The 24,389-nt window shown below is 45.9% G+C and overlaps 1 protein-coding gene across 1 annotated transcript; it reads left to right on the top strand.

Annotated features, from left to right (window-relative positions):
• Positions 1-1,301: 1,301 nt before the first annotated feature.
• On the top strand, positions 1,302-23,142 carry LOC118375750 (stomatin-like). The gene is made up of 7 exons (XM_052468835.1): positions 1,302-1,498; positions 5,531-5,634; positions 12,373-12,445; positions 12,732-12,814; positions 13,442-13,645; positions 20,438-20,572; positions 21,963-23,142. The coding sequence occupies exons 1-7, from the start codon at positions 1,441-1,443 to the stop codon at positions 22,152-22,154; spliced, it is 849 nt and encodes a 282-aa protein (XP_052324795.1). The 5' UTR covers positions 1,302-1,440; the 3' UTR covers positions 22,155-23,142.
• Positions 23,143-24,389: the final 1,247 nt, after the last annotated feature.

The raw sequence follows: 24,389 nt of genomic DNA, 5'->3' as shown, positions 1-24,389 counted from the left end.
TGTGAATCTACTGTGAAGGTACTGTGAATCTACTGTGAAGGTACTGTGAAGGTACTGTGTATAATTAGAACAAACTGTGCATTCAAAGAGGAGTTTTACCATTCAAACTGGTGCTGAAACACGGCAAGTTGAGAGGAACATCGTCATGGTATTAGATTAAGTATATACTCTGGTAAACACAATGACTTCTGGAAGACACTGTTCTTTATAACAATCAAATCAAATGGATTTATAAAAGCCGTTCTTACATCAGCTGATATCTCAAAGTGCTGTACAGAAACCCAGCTTAAAACCCCCAAAACAGCAAGCAATGCAGGTGTAAAAGCACCGTACCAATAAACCACTGATTGTTTATTATTATTATTATTATATTATTATTCATGAGCGTGTACACTCATCACAGGACTCACATTCATGACAGCGGCAAAACGATATGATATAAAGATATACAATAGAATAAACACGCTTCACTAGCTAAGGACAACTTCCAGGGGATTTTTAATTGTGTTCGTTAATGAGCCTCTCCTCTCTTCCTGTATCGGGGGACTGCAGCATCAACAGAGAAACTCTCTCAGACAGAAACAGACCATTAGGGAAGGGGGTAGACCACACCCTAGTGGGAGAGAGGACACAGGTAAATATCCCTACCTGTCTACCTTCCCTCCAAGGATCTACACACACTTAAAGATGACAGACAGACAGAGTAAGGCAGTACAATTCCAGGCAGGCAGGCCTGTGTCAGGTGATCAGATCATCTTGTGTTTGGATCGTTAATATTCCCCCACTAGCATGGTGTCAAGATAACTACCGAGGTTTATTCATGAGCGTGTCCAGACACTCATTCACAGGACTCACATTCATGACAAGGCAAAACGATATGATATAAAGATATACAATAGAATAAACACGCTTCACTAGCTAAGGACAACTGTCCAGGGATTTTTAATTGTGTTCTTTGTTAATGATTTATCTCCTCTCTTCCTGTAAGGGGGGGACTGCAGCATCAGAGAGAGGAAACTCTCTCAGACAGAAACAGACCATTAGAGGAAGAGGGAGACAGACACCCTAGTGGGAGAGAGGAGATGAGGAGAGAAGATCCCTACCTGTCTACCTTCCCTCCGCACACAACAGATATTTGCAGACAGACAGACACACCTTTGGCAGACACAGACAGACAGACACACAACGGCAGACACAGACAGACATTACAACGGCAGAGACCGACCGGCAGGCAGGCAGGCAGGCAGGAGGCAGGCAGGCAGACAGAGAGACAGAGAGAAGAGAGACAGACAGAGAGACAGACAGACAGACAGAGAGACAAACAGACAGACAGACAGTTTTCAGTCTTCAACGTTAATATTCATGTTGCTCTGAGTATTAATAGCTGCAGGTGTAGGTCATACTTCTGAAACTATTGGACTGAGTGGGTTGAATAAAGGCATGAGAGACATGGTGAACCAGGGGAAGGTCCAGATCAGCACTGAACAGATCCTAGAAGGTACGTGGACTTTACAATTATGGAAATGGGATGATTGAGACAGAGAGAGAGAGAGAGATGAGAGAAAGAGAGATGAGAGAGAGAGGAGAAAGAAGAGGGGAGAGAGAGAGAAAGAGAAGAGGAGAGAGAGAGAGAAAGAAGAGGGGAGAGAGAGAAAGAGAGAGAGAGAAAGAAAGAAGGGGGGAGAGACAAAGAGAGAAAGAGAAGAGGGGAGAGAGAAAGATAGAAAGAGAAGAGGGGAGAGAGAAATAAACATTCTATACATACAATGCAATAATATAATTTTAACAGTAGATGACATGTATATTATCAACTGAAAACATGATGAGAGTTGACCATTTTAGGAGGGATTGATTCTTTACCTAATTATCGGGGTGGTATGTGTGTACGTGCGTGTGTGGGAGCGCTCGTTGGGGGCTCTGAGGAGAAGGTGTTGCCTCACTACTAGACACAACAATGACTCAGGAGTACCAGAGAGACTAGATGACATGTGAAACTAGTCACAGAGAGAACAGAGGACATGTGATACTAGTCACAGAGAGACCAGAGGACATGTGAAACTAGTCACAGAGAGACTAGAGGACAAGTGATACTAGTCACAGAGAGACCAGAGGACATGTGATACTAGTCACAGAGAAACCAGAGGACATGTGATACTAGTCACAGAGAGACCAGAGACCAGAGGACATGTGATACTAGTCACAGAGGACCAGAGGACATGTGATACTAGTCACAGAGAGACCAGAGGACATGTGATACTAGTCACAGAGAGACCAGAGGACATGTGATACTAGTCACAGAGAAACCAGAGGACATGTGATACTAGTCACAGAGAGACCAGAGACCAGAGGACATGTGATACTAGTCACAGAGGACCAGAGGACATGTGATACTAGTCACAGAGAGACCAGAGGACATGTGATACTAGTCACAGAGAGACCAGAGACCAGAGGACATGTGATACTAGTCACAGAGGACCAGAGGACATCTGAAACTAGTCACAGAGGACATGTGAAACTAGTCACAGAGAGACCAGAGGACATGTGATACTAGTCACAGAGAAAACCAGAGGACATGTGATACTAGTCACAGAGAGACCAGAGACCAGAGGACATGTGATACTAGACCAGAGGACATCTGAAACTAGTCACAGAGGACATGTGAAACTAGTCACAGAGAGACCAGAGGACATGTGATACTAGTCACAGAGAGACCAGAGGACATGTGATACTAGTCACAGAGAGACCAGAGGACATGTGATACTAGTCACAGAGAGACCAGAGACCAGAGGACATGTGATACTAGTCACAGAGGACCAGAGGACATCTGATACTAGTCACAGAGGACATGTGAAACTAGTCACAGAGAGACCAGAGGACATGTGATACTAGTCACAGAGAGACCAGAGACCAGAGGACATGTGATACTAGTCACAGAGGACCAGAGGACATGTGATACTAGTCACAGAGGACATGTGAAACTAGTCACATAGAGACCAGAGGACATGTGATACTAGTCACAGAGAGACCAGAGGACATGTGATACTAGTCACAGAGAGACCAGAGGACATGTGATACTAGTCACAGAGAGACCAGAGGACATGTGAAACTAGTCACAGAGAGACCAGAGGACATGTGATACTAGTCACAGAGAGACCAGAGGACAAGTGAAACTAGTCACAGAGAGACCAGAGGACAAGTGATACTAGTCACAGAGAGACCAGAGGACATGTGATACTAGTCACAGAGAGACCAGAGGACATGTGAAACTAGTCACAGAGAGACCAGAGGACATGTGATACTAGTCACAGAGAGACCAGAGACCAGAGGACATGTGATACTAGTCACAGAGGACATCTGAAACTAGTCACAGAGAGACCAGAGGACATGTGATACTAGTCACAGAGAGACCAGAGACCAGAGGACATGTGATACTAGTCACAGAGAGACCAGAGGACATCAAACTAGTCACAGAGGACATGTGAAACTAGTCACAGAGAGACCAGAGACCAGAGGACATGTGATACTAGTCACAGAGAGACCAGAGGACATGTGATACTAGTCACATAGAGAGACCAGAGACCAGAGGACATGTGATACTAGTCACAGAGAGACCAGAGGACATGTGATACTAGTCACAGAGAGACCAGAGGACATGTGATACTAGTCACAGAGAGACCAGAGACCAGAGGACATGTGATACTAGTCACAGAGGACCAGAGGACATGTGATACTAGTCACAGAGGACCAGAGGACATGTCCACCTCCTCTGAATACCTCTACCTCTACCTCCTACCCCTGAATACCTCTACCTCAAATGTCACAGAGTGACCAGATCACATGTGAAACTAGTCACAGACCAGAGACCAGAGGACAAGTGATACTAGTCACAGAGAGACCAGAGGACAAGTGATACTAGTCACAGAGAGACCAGAGGACATGTGAAACTAGTCACAGAGAGACCAGAGGACATGTGATACTAGTCACAGAGAGACCAGAGACCAGAGGACATGTGATACTAGTCACAGAGGACCAGAGGACATGTGATACTAGTCACAGAGAGACCAGAGGACATGTGATACTAGTCACAGAGATACAATACATTATGATACAATACAATACCAGAAAATACAATACAATGCTTTTGGTTGACCTGTGGACTATGACAAGTCGCGACTGTTTACATGTTAACCATAGTCCTGGACTTAAATATATTTTTATTGGAGAAAATCCATTCACTCCATGGCTCCTTTCATTCACATGTTTGCTCTGCACTCATATTTAGCCTCATATTTAGCCTGATATTTAGCCTCATATTTAGCCTCATATTTAGCCTGATATTTAGCCTGATATTTAGCCTCATATTTAGCCTCATATTTAGCCCGATATTTAGCCTCATATTTAGCCTGATATTTAGCCTCATATTGAAGTGTTTTACCATGTTCTCAACCTCAAATACCTCCTACCCCTGAATACCTCTACCTCAAATACCTCCTACCCCTGCTCTACCTCAAATTAATGAATACATCTACCTCAAATACCTCCTGAATACATCCCCTCAAATACATCCTACCCCTCAAATACCCTCAAATACCTTCTACCCCTGCCTTTATGAATACATCTACCTCAAATACCTCCTACCCCTGAATACCTCTACCTCAAATACCTCCTACCCCTGAATACCTCTACCTCAAATACCTCCTACCCCTGAATACCTCTACCTCAAATACCTCCTACCCCTGAATACATCTACCTCAAATACCTCCTACCCCTGAATACCTCTACCTCAAATACCTCCTACCCCTGAATACATCTACCTCAAATACCTCCTACCCCTGCCTTTATGAATACATCTACCTCAAATACCTTCTACCCCTGCCTTTATGAATACATCTACCTCAAATACCTCCTACCCCTGCCTTAATGAATACATCTACCTCAAATACCTCCTACCCCTGCCTTTATGAATACATCTACCTCAAATACCTTCTACCCCTGCCTTTATGAATACATCTACCTCAAATACCTTCTACCCCTGCCTTTATGAATACATCTACCTCAAATACCTCCTACCCCTGCCTTTATGAATACATCTACCTCAAATACCTTCTACCCCTGCCTTTATGAATACATCTACCTCAAATACCTCCTACCCCTGTCTTTATGAATACATCTACCTCAAATACCTCCTACCCCTGCCTTTATGAATACATCTACCTCAAATACCTCCTACCCCTGTCTTAATGAATACATCTACCTCAAATACCTCCTACCCCTGTACAGTGATCTCGTACTGGTACTCTCTATATATAGCTTCAATCTTGTGTACTTTTATTTCTCGTGTTATTTTACATTTTTATAATAATAAAAACCAACCTCTACATCGTTGGGGAAAGCGTTCCACGTTGATAAAGTTATGATACGTATATAGTCATTATACTGTATGTATAAGTTCATATACATTCAGTTATTATAGTATTATAAAACGTCAGTCAGACTAACCTGTATTGTTGGTGAATTCCTTCCTGTGTAGATAAGAGCTCTGGCTCTCTGGGATGTTGCGGCTGGCTTCTGTTCGGAATCTCTCTAATCTTCACGGTGTTCCTCTTCCCCATCACCATCTTCATGTGCGTCAAGGTACAGTATACTAGTGTGTGGCAGCGTAACACCAACAGCAGAAGTATAATATTATACGTGCCAGCAACTTCCATTTGCTTCGTTCTGGTAAATAAATAAAATAAATAAAATGATGACCACATGAAGATAAGAAATAGATATAGATATAGAAATAGATATAGATATAGAAATAGATATAGATATAGAAATAGATATAGATATAGAAATAGATATAGATATAGAAATAGATATAGAAATAGATATCCCTAGATGTTGAATGCACTGAGCAGTGCCAAGGTAGAGTATGTAGAAACTCCCTGTTTCTGTCGCAACACAAAAACAATACAGACGGATTGTAATTCCATCTTATTTACTGCATGAGAATCAATGGGAACTACTGAAGTAGTCACCACCAACACTTCCCACTAAGCACAAAAACATTTCACTAATTGTTTCCTGTGGACATATCTATTTAAATGTCCATAAAGATGGGTTGGGTTTCTGTACAGCAGTTTGAGATATCAGCTGATGTATTTATAAAGCCCTCCTTCTACACCTGCATTGCTTGCTGTTTGGGGGTTTTAGGTTGGCTTTCTGTACAGCAGTTTGAGATATCAGCTGATGTCAGAAGGACTTTATAAATAAATTAGAATTTTAGTCATTTACTGAATTGCAACATAACACTCTTATCCAGAGGCACCTATAATCATATATATTGACCTCTTATCAAACCACACAACCCAGGATGCACCTGAAGCAAATTCCTTCTGGATGGACTCTACAACCACGCCCAGTTCCAAACAACTATTCTATCAAATCAAATGTATTTATAAAGCCCTTCTTACACCAGCTGATGTCTCAAAGTGCTGTACAGAAACCCAGCCTAAAACCCCAAACAGCAAGCAATGCAGGTGTAGAAGCACGGTGGCTGGGAAAAACTCCCTAGAAAGGCCAGAACCCAGGAGGAAACCTAGAGAGGAACCAGGGCTATGAGAGGTGGCCAGTCCTCTTCTGGCTGTGCCGGGTGGAGATTATAACAGAACATGGCCAAGATGTTCAAATACCCAACATCAACATCCACAGCTGTGTGTCCTTGAGTTAAAGCTCTCAGAGCCAAGGACCCACCTATATTTATCAAACCCTCTCTTGGTTGTCAGGAAGCTGCTGTGGCTTCTTCACTGTATCTCACACTAGGGTCAGATCCTAAGACAGGATGAGATGTCCTTCTGTAGCTCAGTTGGTAGAGCATGGCGCTTGTAACGCCAGGGTAGTGGGTTCGTGGGTTCGATCCCCGGGACCACCCATACGTAGAATGTATGCACACATGACTGTAAGTCGCTTTGGATAAAAGCATCTGCTAAATGGCATATATTATAATATATTATTATGTTGGTCTGCAGTGTTTTATGGTCTAGAATCAAAGGAGTAAGTTGACACATTCTTTGCATCTTGTCTCTGAACTCTGAACTTCCTGGTTTCCCAGGTGTGTTTGGTCACATCTATCAACCCACTCTGGATCTGTCAGTGTCCTGGTCTCTGTCCATGGTGGCCTCGTAGTTTAGCAGGACTGAGATGTCTTCAGCTCTCAGCTCCTCCTCTATGGCTCTGATAGTGTACTGGTCTCTGTCCATGGTGGACTCGTAGTTTAGCAGGACTGAGATGTCTTCAGCTCTCAGCTCCTCCTCTAGGGACTATGACAGTATCTGGAAGTGATGACATCTCTCTGATCTTGTCCTCAAATCTTCTTCTTCATCATCTGACTCGTTTGTTCCTCTTCTTCCCTCGGTGCAGTTATCCTGGCCTCCTTTTCCTCTTGTAGAAACGAATGAAGCTTCTTAAACTTCTCCTTAACCTTCCTCTCTGTGTGCTGGGCCTGGCTCTTAACGTGCTTAGCTGTTTGATCACAGGTTAGTTTAACTTTATTAAAGACCTCCAGCTTCTCCTGTGAAGTCTTCAGGACAGTCTGGAGTTCCTCCTTATGGTCCTGAGCAGCCTCATCTATCGGACAGCAGTCATGACTCTTATGCTTTTTGGATGTTTGGCAAATCAGACAGACAGGCGGTTTATCCTCCAGACAGAAGAGCTTGAGTTTCTCACCGTGCTGACTGCAGAGGAGACCCTGATGAAGCTCTCTGACTCCTCTCCTGTACCTCAGACCCTGATGAAGCTCTCTGACTCCTCTCCTGTTACCTCAGACCCTGATGAAGCTCTCTGACTCCTCTCCTGTACCTCAGACCCTGATGAAGCTCTCTGACCCCTCTCCTGTACCTCAGACCCTGATGAAGCTCTCTGACTCCTCTCCTGTTACCTCAGACCCTGATGAAGCTCTCTAACTCCTCTCCTGTACCTCAGACCCTGATGAAGCTCTCTGACTCCTCTCCTGTACCCCAGACTCTGATGAAGCTCTCTGACTTCTCCTGTACCTCAGACCCTGATGAAGCTCTCTGACTCTTCGCCTGTTACCTCAGACCCTGATGAAGCTCTCCGACTCCTCTCCTGTAAGCTCTCACACAGGTTCTTTAAAACCAGGTTGTAGGGAGGATGTTATATTGAGGATTTTTTCCTGTAGACTGGACACACCCGATAAATCCTTCTGTTTCCAGCTGAGCTTCAGACAGGCTTTACAGGGGCTGTGAATCCTTGAAGATGTCACAGGACAGGAGAGATCCTCGTCATAGAGAGAAGGTTTAGACGTTACGTTCTCTCTGCCAGTAACACTTCCTCCTCAGCACACAGGACAGGAGAGATCCTCGTCATAGAGAGAAGGTTTAGACGTTACGTTCTCTCTACCAGTAACACTCCCTCCTCAGCACACAGGACAGGAGAGATCCTCGTCATAGAGAGAAGGTTTAGACGTTACGTTCTCTCTGCCAGTAACACTCCCTCCTCAGCACACAGGACAGGAGAGATCCTCGTCATAGAGAGAAGGTTTAGACGTTACGTTCTCTCTACCAGTAACACTCCCTCCTCAGCACACAGGACAGGAGAGATCCTCGTCATAGAGAGAAGGTTTAGACGTTACGTTCTCTCTGCCAGTAACACTCCCTCCTCAGCACACAGGACAGGAGAGATCCTCGTCATAGAGAGAAGGTTTAGACGTTACGTTCCCTCTGCCAGTAACACTCCCTCCTCAGCTCACAGGACAGGAGAGATCCTCGTCATAGAGAGAAGGTTTAGACGTTACGTTCTCTCTACCAGTAACACTCCCTCCTCAGCACACAGGACAGGAGAGATCCTCGTCATAGAGAGAAGGTTTAGACGTTACGTTCTCTCTACCAGTAACACTCCCTCCTCAGTACACAGGACAGGAGAGATCCTCGTCATAGAGAGAAGGTTTAGACGTTACGTTCTCTCTACCAGTAACACTCCCTCCTCTTATCTGGAACGGCTTCTGAGATGAACATCCACTGTTGAGTCTGTAGAACTTAGAAAAACAGTGTTGATGGTGGAGCCTCTTGGTCTCCGATTGGTTGTATTGAATCTTGATTATAAATTGTTTGTAAGTATAATTCTATGTAAAATGTAGGCTGAATAATGAATAGCTGCATACTTTTGTGTGATCAAAATGGTTGTAACGTTGAAGAGTGGACCTATAAGGGGCGGAGTTATAAGGGGCGGAGCTATAAGGGGCGGGGACCTATGGTATGAGGGTTGGACCTATAAGGGGCGGACCTATAAGGGGCGGAGTTATAAGGGTTGGACCTATAAGGGGCGGACCTATAAGGGGCGGGGACCTATGGTATGAGGGTTGGACCTATAAGGCCTGAACCTATAAGGGGCGGGGACCTATGGTATGAGGGTTGGACCTATAAGGCCTGAACCTATAAGGGGCGGGGACCTATGGTATGAGGGTTGGACCTATAAGGCGTGAACCTATAAGGGGCGGACCTATAAGGGGCGGGGATCTATGGTATGAGGGTTGAATTTCTAAGCAAACAGCTGGAGGCTGTCTGCACAGTGCTCCTTGGGATGTTTAAAGCTTGGGAAATCTTTTTGTATCCAAATCCAGCTTTAAACTTCTTCACAACAGTATCTCGGACCTGCCTGGTGTGTTCCTTGTTCTTCATGATGCTCTCTGCGCTTTTAACGGACCTCTGAGACTATCACAGTGCAGGTGCATTTATACGGAGACTTGATTACACACAGGTGGATTGTATTTATCATCATTTGTCATTTAGGTCAACATTGGATCATTCAGAGATCCTCACTGGACTTCTGGAGAGAGTTTGCTGCACTGAAAGTAAAGGGGCTGAATAATTTTGCACGCCCAATTTTTCAGTTTTGATTTGTTAAAAAAGTTTGAAATATCCAATAAATGTCGTTCCACTTCATGATTGTGTCCCACTTGTTGTTGATTCTTCACAAAAAAATACAGTTTTATATCTTTATGTTTGAAGCCTGAAATGTGGCAAAAGGTCGCAAAGTTCAAGAGGGCCGAATACTTTCGCAAGGCACTGTATAAGGCGTGAATCTATAAGGGGTGGACCTATAAGGGGTGGACCTATAAGGGGTGGACCTATAAGGGGTGGACCTATAAGGGGTGGACCTATAAGGGGTGGACCTATAAGAGGTGGACCTATAAGAGGTGGACCTATAAGAGGTGGACCTATAAGAGGTGGACCTATAAGAGGTGGACCTATAAGGGGTGGACCTATAAGGCGTGGACCTATAAGGGGTGGACCTATAAGGGGTGGACCTATAAGGCGTGGACCTATAAGAGGTGGACCTATAAGAGGTGGACCTATAAGAGGTGGACCTATAAGAGGTGGACCTATAAGGGGTGGACCTATAAGGGGTGGACCTATAAGGGGTGGACCTATAAGGCGTGGACCTATAAGAGGTGGACCTATAAGAGGTGGACCTATAAGAGGTGGACCTATAAGGCGTGGACCTATAAGGGGTGGACCTATAAGAGGTGGACCTATAAGAGGTGGACCTATAAGGGGTGGACCTATAAGGCGTGGACCTATAAGGGGTGGACCTATAAGAGGTGGACCTATAAGGGGTGGACCTATAAGGGGTGGACCTATAAGGGGTGGACCTATAAGGGGTGGACCTATAAGGGGTGGACCTATAAGAGGTGGACCTATAAGGCGTGGACCTATAAGGGGTGGACCTATAAGGGGTGGACCTATAAGGGGTGGACCTATAAGAGGTGGACCTATAAGAGGTGGACCTATAAGAGGTGGACCTATAAGAGGTGGACCTATAAGGGGTGGACCTATAAGAGGTGGACCTATAAGAGGTGGACCTATAAGAGGTGGACCTATAAGAGGTGGACCTATAAGAGGTGGACCTATAAGAGGTGGACCTATAAGGGGTGGACCTATAAGGGGTGGACCTATAAGGGGTGGACCTATAAGAGGTGGACCTATAAGAGGTGGACCTATAAGAGGTGGACCTATAAGAGGTGGACCTATAAGGGGTGGACCTATAAGGGGTGGACCTATAAGGGGTGGACCTATAAGAGGTGGACCTATAAGAGGTGGACCTATAAGAGGTGGACCTATAAGGCGTGGACCTATAAGAGGTGGACCTATAAGAGGTGGACCTATAAGAGGTGGACCTATAAGAGGTGGACCTATAAGAGGTGGACCTATAAGAGGTGGACCTATAAGGGGTGGACCTATAAGAGGTGGACCTATAAGAGGTGGACCTATAAGAGGTGGACCTATAAGGGGTGGACCTATAAGGCGTGAACCTATAAGGGGTGGACCTATAAGGGGTGGACCTATAAGGGGTGGACCTATAAGAGGTGGACCTATAAGAGGTGGACCTATAAGGGGTGGACCTATAAGGGGTGAACCTATAAGGGGTGGACCTATAAGGGGTGGACCTATAAGGGGTGGACCTATAAGGGGTGGACCTATAAGAGGTGGACCTATAAGAGGTGGACCTATAAGGGGTGGACCTATAAGGGGTGGACCTATAAGAGGTGGACCTATAAGAGGTGGACCTATAAGGGGTGGACCTATAAGAGGTGGACCTATAAGGGGTGGACCTATAAGGGGTGGACCTATAAGGGGTGGACCTATAAGGGGTGGACCTATAAGGGGTGGACCTATAAGGGGTGGACCTATAAGGCGTGAACCTATAAGGGGTGGACCTATAAGGGGTGGACCTATAAGAGGTGGACCTATAAGGGGTGGACCTATAAGAGGTGGACCTATAAGAGGTGGACCTATAAGAGGTGGACCTATAAGGGGTGGACCTATGGTATGAGGGGCGGCAGGGTAGCCTAGTGGTTAGAGCGTTGGACTAGTAACCGGAAGGTTGCAAGTTCAAACCCCCGAGCTGTCGTTCTGCCCCTGAACAGGCAGTTAACCCACTGTTCCTAGACCGTCATTGAAAATAAGAATTTGTTCTTAACTGACTTGCCTGGTTAAATAAAGGTAAAAAATGAGGGTTGGACCTATAAGGGGCGGACCTATAAGGGGCGGGGACCTATGGTATGAGGGTTGGACCTATAAGGGGCGGGCCTATAAGGGGCGGGGACCTATGGTATGAGGGTTGGACCTATAAGGGGTGGCTATGGTTTGAGGGTTGGATCTATAAGGGGTGGAGCTATGGTATGAGGGGAGGAGCTATGGTATGAGGGGAGGATCTCTCTGCAAGCGTCACAAGCATAGTTCTCTGGAGTTGTGTTATCTAGTCACCCATTTTATAGCCCTGATATGGCATCATGGGACATGATCGATAATATAACCAACGTAAAACAAAATGGTTTCGTGTCACCCTGTATTTTTCTTTACTATCTAGATTGTAAAGGAGTATGAGCGAGCGGTCATTTTCAGACTTGGCCGCATCGAGGACAAGAAGCCGAAAGGACCAGGTGAAATATTACCACAGCATACAATCAATAAGTGGTCCTGTAGCTCAGTTGGTAGAGCATGGCGCTTGTAACGCCAGGGTAGTGGGTTCGATCCCCGGGACCACCCATACGTAGAATGTATGCACACATGACTGTAAGTCGCTTTGGATAAAAGCGTCTGCTAAATGGCATATATATAATACACCTCACTCAACATGGCCTAGAGTACAATACAGTACAGTACATTCACTGTGACATGCCTTTCAAACTGTTGATAAAACATCCTTCTCTTCGGTCTCCTCTGTAGGGATCTTCTTTGTACTACCCTGTACTGACACCTTTGTGAAGGTGGACTTGAGGACTGTGTCTTTTGACATTCCACCCCAAGAGGTACTCAACACATCTATCTCAAATACCTCATACCACTGTTGTACAGTGAGGACTGTGTCATGTACATCTTCGTGTTTTCTGCACCAATGACAGTGTATATCAGGGCTCTCCAACCCTCTTCCAGTAGAGATACCCTCCTGTAGGTTTTAACTCCAACCCTCTTCCTGGAGACACCCTACTGAAGGTTAAACCTTAAAAGATAAACCTACAGGAGGGTATCTCTACTGGAACAGGGTTGGAGTTAAAACCTACAGGAGGGTAACTCTCCAGGAACAGGGTTGGAGTTAAAACCTACAGGAGGGTAACTCTCCAGGAGTATGGTTGGAGTTAAAACCTACAGGAGGGTATCTCTCCAGGAACAGGGTTGGAGTTAAAACCTACAGGAGGGTATCTCTCCAGGAACAGGGTTGGAGTTAAAGCCTACAGGAGGGTAACTCTCCAGGAGTATGGTTGGAGAGCCCTGGATCCTAATCAGTTCACTTTGACTGTCCAGGTATTGGTATATTAAGATTGTAAAGTGCACAAGCAATACATACCAATATCCTTCCAAGACCCCACCACATCCCTTTTTCAGAATGTAATTCATTCAGGATAAACTCACCTCTTGCCCACTTCTCTTCTGTCCAGATCCTGACCAAAGACTCAGTGACGGTGTCTGTAGACGGGGTGGTGTATTTCCGTGTGTACTGCCCCATCTCTGCTGTAGCTAACGTGTCCAACGCCCACTCATCCACCCGTCTCCTCGCCCAGACCACCCTGAGGAACGTCCTGGGAACCAAGAACCTGGCTGAGCTGCTGTCTGACCGCGAGGGAATCTCACACAACATGCAGGTAGGAAGCCCTGGAGTTTAGAACTATAGAACCATATAACTAAGAACAGTAGAATTAGGCTGATCTGCTGACTGACCGCGAGGGAATCTCACACAGCATGTCGATACGGAACACAGAGCTGTAGAACCAAGAACTGTAGAACAGAGTGTCACGATCGTCGTTATGAGCGGACCAAGGCGCAGCGTGATTGAAGTTCCACATCTTTATTACGGTGAAACTTTAAACAAAAACAATAGAACTGTGAAAGTAGTGATGCACAAACACGAAACAATATCCCACAAACACAGGTGGGAAAAATAGCTACCTAAATATGATCCCCAATTAGAGGCAACGATTACCAGCTGCCTCTAATTGGGAACCATACAAAACACCAACATACAAATATTGAACTAGAACACCCCCCTAGTCACGCTCTGACCTACTACGCCATAGAGAACCAAGGGCTCTCTATGGTCAGGGCGTGACACCGAGAACCGAGAACTGCAGAACTGTAGAACTGTAGAACAACCAGGACAGCATCTCCCACAGCATGCAGGTGGCAGACAGTCTGGGAGTAATACAGGCACAGTGATTGAGTGATTGGTTGGTTTGGTTAATTCATATTAGACAAAACTGAAAACGCTTTGTGATGGGAATGCACAATCAAGACTGTTTACGATGTGCAATGAAACAAACCTCAGGATGTAATTCAAAACCATAGATGTGGCATCATGCTTTCTACTATCCAGTTACCTACTGTGGATGAATAGAGCCTAATCTCACATCAAACTCAACTGGTTATGGTGTCCAGTTACCTACTGTGGATGGATAGAGCCTAATCTCACATCAAACTCAACTGGTTATGGTGTCCAGTTACCTACTGTGGATGAATAGAGCCTAATCTCACATCAAACTCAACTGGTTAGGGTATCCAGTTACCTACTGTGGATGAATAGAGCCTAATCCCACATCAAACTCAACTGGTTAGGGTATCCAGTTACCTACTGTGGATGAATAGAGCCTAATCCCACATCAAACTCAACTGGTTATGGTATCCAGTTACCTACTGTGGATGAATAGAGCCTAATCCCACATCAAACTCAACTGGTTATGGTATCCAGTTACCTACTGTGGATGAATAGAGCCTAATCTCACATCAAACTCAACTGGTTAGGGTATCCAGTTACCTACTGTGGATGAATAGAGCCTAATCCCACATCAAACTCAACTGGTTATGGTGTCCACTGTGGATGAATAGAGTTACCTACCTACTGTGGATGAATAGAGCCTAATCCCACATCAAACTCAACTGGTTAGGGTATCCAGTTACCTACTGTGGATGAATAGAGCCTAATCCCACATCAAACTCAACTGGTTATGGTGTCCAGTTACCTACTGTGGATGAATAGAGCCTAATCCCACATCAAACTCAACTGGTTATGGTGTCCAGTTACCTACTGTGGATGAATAGAGCCTAATCCCACATCAAACTCAACTGGTTATGGTGTCCAGTTACCTACTGTGGATGAATAGAGCCTAATCTCACATCAAACTCAACTGGTTATGGTGTCCAGTTAGGGCCAGATTGCAATTTACTGGGGGGAGGGGTAGTCCAAAATAGGGGCTGTTTGAGTGGTTTGTTATTGGGCACAGGGGAGGGGTAGAGTGGTTTGTTATTGGGCACAGGGGGGGTTGAGTGGTTTGTTATTGGGCACAGGGGAAGGTTGAGTGGTTTGTTATTGGGAACAGGGGAAGGTTGAGTGGTTTGTTATTGGTCAGAGGGGAGGGTTGAGTGGTTTGTTATTGGTCAGAGGGGAGGGTTGAGTGGTTTGTTATTGGTCAGAGGGGAGGGTTGAGTGGTTTGTTATTGGTCAGAGGGAGGGTTGAGTGCGTTTTCTTCCCCGGTTAACATTCGCTCTTCTACGGGTTTTACTGTATAATGTCCTCCATCCCAGTCACATTTCCTCATCTGCTTGCTCCTCCTCCTACTCATCTGCTTGCTCCTCCTCCTCCTCCTCCTCTATATCTGCTTGCTCCTCCTCTATGTCTGCTTGCTCATCCTCTATATCTGCTTGCTCCTCCTCTATATCTGCTTGCTCCTCCTCTATATCTGCTTGCTCCTCCTCTATATCTGCTTGCTCCTCCTCTATATCTGCTTGCTCCTCTTCTATATCAAGGTTCTTCGCTTATGACCTCGGCTTTTCCATGTGCTCATTTTTTTTTAACCACAGATCGGTATAGTCCACCAGTCTACCAGTCTATCCTGCCCTCTATCCACCATTCATAGTGACAATATAGTCTACCAGTCTATCCTGCCCTCTATCCACCATTCATAGTGACAATATAGTCCACCAGTCTATCCTGCCCTCTATCCACCATTCATAGTGACAATATAGTCTACCAGTCTACCAGTCTATCCTGCCCTCTATCCACCATTCATAGTGACAATATAGTCTACCAGTCTATCCTGCCCTCTATCCACCATTCATAGTGACAATATAGTCTACCAGTCTATCCTGCCCTCTATCCACCATTCATAGTGACAATATAGTCCACCAGTCTATCCTGCCCTCTATCCACCATTCATAGTGACAATATAGTCTACCAGTCTATCCTGCCCTCTATCCACCATTCATAGTGACAATATAGTCTACCAGTCTACCAGTCTATCCTGCCCTCTATCCACCATTCATAGTGACAATATAGTCCACCAGTCTATCCTGCCCTCTATCCACCATTCATAGTGACAATATAGTCCACCAGTCTACCAGTCTATCCTGCCCTCTATCCACCATTCATAGTGACAATATAGTCCACCAGTCTATCCTGCCCTCTATCCACCATTCATAGTGACAATATAGTCCACCAGTCTATCCTGCCCTCTATCCACCATTCATAGTGACAATATAGTCCACCAGTCTATCCTGCCCTCTATCCACCATTCATAGTGACAATATAGTCCACCAGTCTATCCTGCCCTCTATCCACCATTCATAGTGACAATATAGTCTACCAGTCTATCCTGCCCTCTATCCACCATTCATAGTGACAATAGTCTACCAGTCTATCCTGCCCTCTATCCACCATTCATAGTGACAATATAGTCCACCAGTCTACCAGTCTATCCTGCCCTCTATCCACCATTCATAGTGACAATATAGTTTACTTCAGAAGCCCGACAAGGCCCTCATCCCCGTCATTCACAGGAGAAAGAGGGGAAGGATTTAGTTCAGAAGCCCGACAAGGCCCTCATCCCCGTCATTCACAGGAGAAAGAGACAGAGGGGAAGGATTTACTTCAGAAGCCCGACAAGACCCTCATCCCCGTCATCCGCAGGAGAAAGAGACAGAGGGGAAGGATTTACTTCAGACGCCCAACAAGGCCCTCATCCCCGTCATTCACAGGAGAAAGAGGGGAAGGATTTAGTTCAGAAGCCCGACAAGGCCCTCATCCCCGTCATTCACAGGAGAAAGAGGGGAAGGATGTAGTTCAGAAGCCCGACAAGGCCCTCATCCCCGTCATTCACAGGAGAAAGAGAGAGGGGAAGGATTTACTTCAGAAGCCAGACAAGACCCTCATCCCCGTCATTCACATGAGAAAGAGACAGAGGGGAAGGATTTACTTCAGAAGCCCGACAAGGCCCTCATCCCCGTCATTCACAGGAGAAAGAGACAGAGGGGAAGGATTTACTTCAGAAGCCCGACAAGACCCTCATCCCCGTCATTCACAGGAGAAAGATACCCCATAATGAAAACTGTTTATTTTTATTTTTAAATGTTAGCAAATATATTACAAATAAAAAAACAGAAATACCTTATTTACGTAAGTAGTCAGACCCTTTGCTATGAGACTCGAAACTGTTTCCCGTTTCCATTGATCGATCATCCTTGAGATGTTTCTACAACTTGATTGAAGTCCATCTGTGGTAAATTCAATTGATTGGACATGATTTGGAAAGGCACACACCTGTCTGTACAAGAGGTCCCACAGTTAACAGAGCGTGTCAGAGCAAAAACCAAGCCATGAGGTTGAAAGAATTGTCCATAGAGCTCCGAGACAGGACTGTGTCGAGGCACAGATCTGGGGAAGGGTACCAAAACATTTCTGCAGCATTGTAAGTCTCCATTTTCCTTAAATGGAAGAAGTTTGGAACCATTTAGACTCTTCCTAGAGCTGGTCGCTCCTCAGTAAAGGCACATGACAGCCCACTTGAAGTTTGCCAAAAGGCACCTAAAGGACACTCAGACCATGAGAAACAAGATTCTCTGGTCTGATGAAGCCAAGATTAAACTCTTTGGCCTGAATGCTAAGCGTCACATCTGGAGGAAAACTGGCATGGTGGTGGCAGCATCATGCTTCATATTTTTCTGCATCGGGGAGACTAGTCAGGATCGAGGGAAAGATGAACGGAGCAAATATTCAAACGAGAACTTTGAAGGCCGAAGTGGAGAAGGGTTCCATGAGAACAGCAGTTGAGCATGGGTCAGTCGGTCCTAACGCCGTTCGGGAAGGGAGGGGCGACGGCCTCCGTTGAAACGGAGATGGGTTCAGATCCCCAAATCCGGAGTGGCGGAGACGGACGAGGCGTCCACTGCGGTAACGTAACCGATCCCGGAGAAGCTGACGGGAGCCCCGGGGAGAGTTCTCGTTTCTTTGTGTGCAACACGAGCACTCTGTCACAGTCTTTTCTCTCTCTGGAATACCAGGAAGACTAGAATGGCTTGCTGGAAGCTACTTCTTTTTCAGCATTTCTTACACTAATAGACTATTGGAAGAGGGAAGCAAAGCTCTTGTTTGCTGAATGGTAAATACGGCAGCCAATAGAACTCATGGCCACAGCCGGGGACCCTGAAAGAAGAGAACGCAGGATGGCGGTAGGCGATAGCTGGTATTTGTTCAGACCCCTTAGCCATTCAATCTTCATGAAGAGACTAGTCCTATATTATTCAAGCAATGTCATGACAATGATGAAGATCAGGACAACAAAACATTTCAGTTAACTGTTGAAGATTGTACAGGTGTGTAAAATTGAGCACACAACCATGCAATCAGTACACAGACATTGGCAGTAGAATGGCCGAAGAGACCAGTGACTTTCAATGTGGCACCGTCATAGAATGACATCTTTCCAATAAGTCAGTTTGTCAAGTTTATGCTCTGCTAGAGCTTCCCCGGTGAACTGTAAGAGCTATTATTGTGACGTGGGAAAGTCAAGGAGCAACAACGGCTCAGCTGCGAAGTGGTAGGCCACACGATCTCACATATCGTTAGTGCCGAGTGCTGAAGCACCTAAAAATCATCTGTCTCCGAGTTCAAAACTGCCTCTGGAAGCAACGTCAGCACAATAATTGAGTTTCGTGAAATGGGTCTCCGTGGCCGAGCAGCCGCACACAAGCCTAAGATCGCCATGCGCAATACCAAGAATCGGCTGGAGCGTAAAGCTCGCCGCCATTGGATTCTGAAGCAGTGGAAACGCATGCTCTGGAATAATAATGGTCTGGGGCTGTTTTTCATGGTTCGGGCCCCTTAGATCCAGTGAAGGGAAATATTAATGCTGCAGCATACAATGACATTCTAGACGATTCTGTGCTTCCAACTTTGTGGCAACAGTTTGGGGAATAACTTCTCCTGTTTCAGTATGACATTGCCCCCATGCACAAAGCGAGGTCCATACAGAAATGATTTGTTGAGATTGGTGTGAAAGAACTTGACTGCACGGAGCCCTGACCTCAACCCCATCAAACACCTTTTGGATGAATTGTAACGCAAACTGCGAGCCAGGCCTAATCGTCCAACATCAGTGCCCGACCTCACTAATGCTCTTGTGACTGAATGGAAGCAAGTCCCCTGCAGCAATGTTCCAACATCTAGTGGAAAGCCTTCCCAGAAGAGTGGAGGCTGTTATAGCAGCAATGTTCCTACATCTAGTGGAAAGCCTTCCCAGAAGAGTGGAGGCTGTCATAGCAGCAATGTTCCAACATCTAGTGGAAAGCCTTCCCAGAAGAGTGGAGGCTGTTATAGCAGCAAAGGGGGGACCAACTCCATATTAATGCCCATGATTTTGGAATGAGATGTTCGACGAGCAGGTGTCCACATATTTTTGGTAATGTAGTGAATTTTATATAATTATAAATACCAACATGTTTTATTCCTCCCTGAAGCTGATACTTGTCTGCATCTGGCTCTGATCATGAAGTAACGAAACAGGCAGGGAGAATGAGCTCATCTGTGGTTGTCGGCGAACCCTCAACCTTCTGGCCGTAGCCCTGCGTGGCATCAACTGTGCCACAAAGCATATCCACGTTTAAAGGCCACAGGATTGCTACAGTTATTGTTATTTGTGGTCTACAACATTATTTTGAGTTAATATAATAAATAATAATATATGCCATTTAGCAGACGCTTTTATCCAAAGCGACTTACAGTCATGTGTGCATACATTCTACGTATGGGTGGTCCCGGGAATCGAACCCACTACCCTGGCGTTACAAGCGCCATGCTCTACCAACTGAGCTACAGAAGGACCAGTTATTTCTATGAGGAGGAGGGTGTTCAATTTATGTGACAGTACAAGAGGAGGGTCAAGTGATAATATTTTAATAGTTGGGGAGGGGGTGGGGGTGCATTTATTTTAAATACACCCTGACCAGTACATTTCGATCTGTCCCTTACCTGTTGTGGATGAGTAGAGCCTAATCCCACATCGAACTCACCTGTTATGGACAAATACACTAGTAGGTGTAGCTATTTCATTAGCTGTATAATAGCTCTGGCCTGGCTAATGTTTCCCTGTTTGCTGACCCCCCTCCATAGGAGTCTCTGGATGAGGCCACTGACCCGTGGGGTATCAAGGTGGAGCGTGTGGAGATTAAAGACGTGAAGCTGCCCCACCAGCTGCAGAGGGCCATGGCTGCAGAGGCAGAAGCTAGCCGTGAGGCCAGGGCGAAGGTGAGGAGACACTGTAGAGGACAGTCAACTGAGATGTGAAATAAATACACTCATTTAATGGGAATTGTTTTCAACCATCTTGTCCCTGTTCTCTAGGTGATAGCAGCCGAGGGGGAGATGAATGTTTCTCCATACTGATCATCTATCTCCTCCTCCCTCGCTCTAGGTGATAGCAGTGGAGGGGGAGATTAATGTTTCTCCATACTGATCATCTATCTCCTCCTCCCTCGCTCTAGGTGATAGCAGTGGAGGGGGAGATGAATGTTTCTCCATACTGATCATCTATCTCCTCCTCCCTCGCTCTAGGTGATAGCAGCGGAGGGGGAGATGAATGTTTCTCCATACTGATCATCTATCTCCTCCTCCTCTCTCTCTAGGTGATAGCAGCGGAGGGGGAGATGAATGTTTCTCCATACTGATAATCTATCTCCTACTCCCTCTCTCTCTCTAGGTGATAGCAGCTGAGGGGGAGATGAATGTTTCTCCATACTGATCATCTATCTCCTCCTCTCTCTCTCTAGGTGATAGCAGCTGAGGGGGAGATGAATGTTTCTCCATACTGATCATCTATCTCCTCCTCTCTCTCTCTAGGTGATAGCAGCAGAGGGAGAGATGAATGTTTCTCCATACTGAAAATCTATCTCCTCCTCCCTCTCTCTAGGTGATAGCAGCAGAGGGAGAGATGAATGTTTCTCCATACTGATCATCTATCTCCTCCTCCCTCTCTCTAGGTGATAGCAGCAGAGGGAGAGATGAATGTTTCTCCATACTGATCATCTATCTCCTCCTCCCTCGCTCTAGGTGATAGCAGTGGAGGGGGAGATTAATGTTTCTCCATACTGATCATCTATCTCCTCCTCCCTCGCTCTAGGTGATAGCAGTGGAGGGGGAGATGAATGTTTCTCCATACTGATAATCTATCTCCTCCTCCCTCTCTCTAGGTGATAGCAGCGGAGGGGGAGGAGACTGAATGTTTCTCCATACTGATAATCTCCATCTCATCTATCTCCTCCCTCTCTCTCTAGGTGATAGCAGCTGAGGGGGAGATGAATGTTTCTCCATACTGATCATCTATCTCCTCCTCTCTCTCTCTAGGTGATAGCAGCAGAGGGAGAGATGAATGTTTCTCCATACTGATCATCTATCTCCTCCTCTCTCTCTCTAGGTGATAGCAGCAGAGGGAGAGATGAATGTTTCTCCATACTGATAATCTATCTCCTCCTCCCTCTCTCTAGGTGATAGCAGCAGAGGGAGAGATGAATGTTTCTCCATACTGATCATCTATCTCCTCCTCCCTCTCTCTAGGTGATAGCAGCAGAGGGAGAGATGAATGTTTCTCCATACTGAAAATCAATCTGTATGTTTCTTACCCCCCCCCCCTCCTCTCTAGGTGATAGCGGCAGAGGGGGAGATGAACGCCTCCCGGGCCCTGAAGGAGGCGTCTCTAGTGATCGCTGAGTCTCCATCAGGCCTCCAGCTGAGATACCTCCAGACCCTCACCACCATCGCTGCAGAGAAGAACTCCACCATCATCTTCCCTCTGCCCATAGACATGGTCAGCCACTTCATGCAGAGGAAATGAGGGGTCACAGAGAGGCAGTGTTGCATCTTCCCTCCCCTTTTGCCCTCCTTCACAGATCTGATAGGACTGGATAGGTGAAAGTAACATGTCAGAAATGGCTGTTATTCACACCTATCCAGGAAGTGCAATGGCTGTTATTTACACCTATCCAGGAAGTGCAATGGCTGTTATTTACACCTATCCAGGAAGTGAAATGGCTGTTATTTACACCTATCCAGGAAGTGCAATGGCTGTTATTTACACCTATCCAGGAAGTGAAATGGCTGTTATTTACACCTATCCAGGAAGTGCAATGGCTGTTATTTACACCTATCCAGGAAGTGCAATGGCTGTTATTTACACCTATCCAGGAAGTGCAATGGCTGTTATTTACACCTATCCAGGAAGTGAAATGGCTGTTATTTACACCTATCCAGGAAGTGCAATGGCTGTTATTTACACCTATCCAGGAAGTGAAATGGCTGTTATTTACACCTATCCAGGAAGTGCAATGGCTGTTATTTACACCTATCCAGGAAGTGAAATGGCTGTTATTTTTTACCCCTATCCAGTAAGTGAAATGGCTGTTATTTACACCTATCCAGGAAGTGCAATGGCTGTTATTCACACCTATTCAGGAAGTGAAATGGCTGTTATTCACACCTATTCAGGAAGTGAAATGGCTGTTATTCACACCTATTCAGGAAGTGAAATGGCTGTTATTCACACCTATTCAGGAAGTGAAATGGCTGTTATTCACACCTATTCAGGAAGTGAAATGGCTGTTATTCACACCTATTCAGGAAGTGAAATGGCTGTTATTCACACCTATTCAGGAAGTGAAATGGCTGTTATTCACACCTATTCAGGAAGTGAAATGGCTGTTATTCACACCTATTCAGGAAGTGAAATGGCTGTTATTTCCACTGGGATTCTCTGCCTCTAACCCTGTTACGGGGGCTGAGTCACTGGCTTGCTGGGGCTCTCTCGTGCCGTCCCTGGGGGGGTGCGTCACCTGGGTGGGTTGATTCACTGTTGTGGTCGGCCTGTCTGGGTTGCCCCCCTTGGGTTGTACCGTGGCGGAGATCTTTGTGGGCTATACTCGGCCTTGTCTCAGGATGGTAAGTTGGTGGTTGAAGATATCCCTCTAGTGGTGTGGGGGATGTGCTTTGGCAAAGTGGGTGGGGTTATATCCTTCCTGTTTGGCCCTGTCCGGGGTGTCCTCGGATGGGGCCACAGTGTCTCCTGACCCCTCCTGTCTCAGCCTCCAGTATTTATGCTGCAGTAGTTTATGTGTCGGGGGCTAGGGTCAGTTTGTTATATCTGGAGTACTTCTCCTGTCCTATTCGGTGTCCTGTGTGAATCTAAGTGTGCGTTCTCTAATTCTCTCCTTCTCTCTTTCTTTCTCTCTCTCGGAGGACCTGAGCCCTAGGACCATGTCCCAGGACTACCTGACATGAGGACTCCTTGCTGTCCCCAGTCCACCTGGCCATGCTCCTGCTCCAGTTTCAACTGACCTGAGCCCTAGGACCGTGCCCCAGGACTACCTGACATGAAGGCTCCTTGCTGTCCCCAGTCCACCTGGCCATGCTCCTGCTCCAGTTTCAACTGACCTGAGCCCTAGGACCGTGCCCCAGGACTACCTGACATGAAGGCTCCTTGCTGTCCCCAGTCCACCTGACTGTGCTGCTGCTCCAGTTTCTGGTGGTCATTTATGAACATTTGAACATCTTGGTCATGTTCTGTTATAATCTCTACCCGGCACAGCCAGAAGAGGACTGGCCACCCCACATAGCCCGGTTCCTCTCTAGGTTTCTTCCTAGGTTTTGGCCTTTCTAGGGAGTTTTTCCTAGCCACCGTGCTTTTACACCTGCATTGTTTGCTGTTTGGGGTTTTAGGCTGGGTTTCTGTACAGCACTTTGAGATATCAGCTGATGTACGAAGGGCTATATAAATAAATTTGATTTGATTTGATTTGATATTCACACCTATCCAGGAAGTGAAATGGCTGTTATTCAAACCTATTCAGGAAGTGAAATGGCAAAAGCATTATGTTGTAGAGCCATCCGCACAGCCTAATGTATACTAGAGTACATAACTGCTGTATCTGTGGGGGAAAAAGCAAACACTATATTTACAAAGTCTTGTTTCCCCCCTGGTATATTTTAAAACTTCAATCCAAAGTGACACATATACAGACATTAGTGTCTCATAATAAAAACCACAATGTTTAACTTCTACCGTCCAAACCAAAAA

Source organism: Oncorhynchus keta, chromosome 18 (assembly GCF_023373465.1).
Source record: "Oncorhynchus keta strain PuntledgeMale-10-30-2019 chromosome 18, Oket_V2, whole genome shotgun sequence".
NCBI classification, from domain to species: Eukaryota; Metazoa; Chordata; class Actinopteri; order Salmoniformes; family Salmonidae; genus Oncorhynchus; species Oncorhynchus keta.
Note: the sequence above shows the minus strand (reverse complement) of the source record. Positions and strands in the feature narration are given on the sequence as shown.

What these genes read in the sequence shown, in the direction of transcription:
- LOC118375750 (XM_052468835.1), top strand. Translation starts at nt 1,441, where the DNA reads ATGAGAGACATGGTGAACCAGGGGAAGGTCCAGATCAGCACTGAACAG. An exon ending in TTGACATTCCACCCCAAGAG is followed by an intron (nt 12,815 to 13,441) that starts GTACTCAACACA and finishes TCTTCTGTCCAG; the next exon opens with ATCCTGACCAAAGACTCAGT. An exon ending in GCCGTGAGGCCAGGGCGAAG is followed by an intron (nt 20,573 to 21,962) that starts GTGAGGAGACAC and finishes CCTCCTCTCTAG; the next exon opens with GTGATAGCGGCAGAGGGGGA.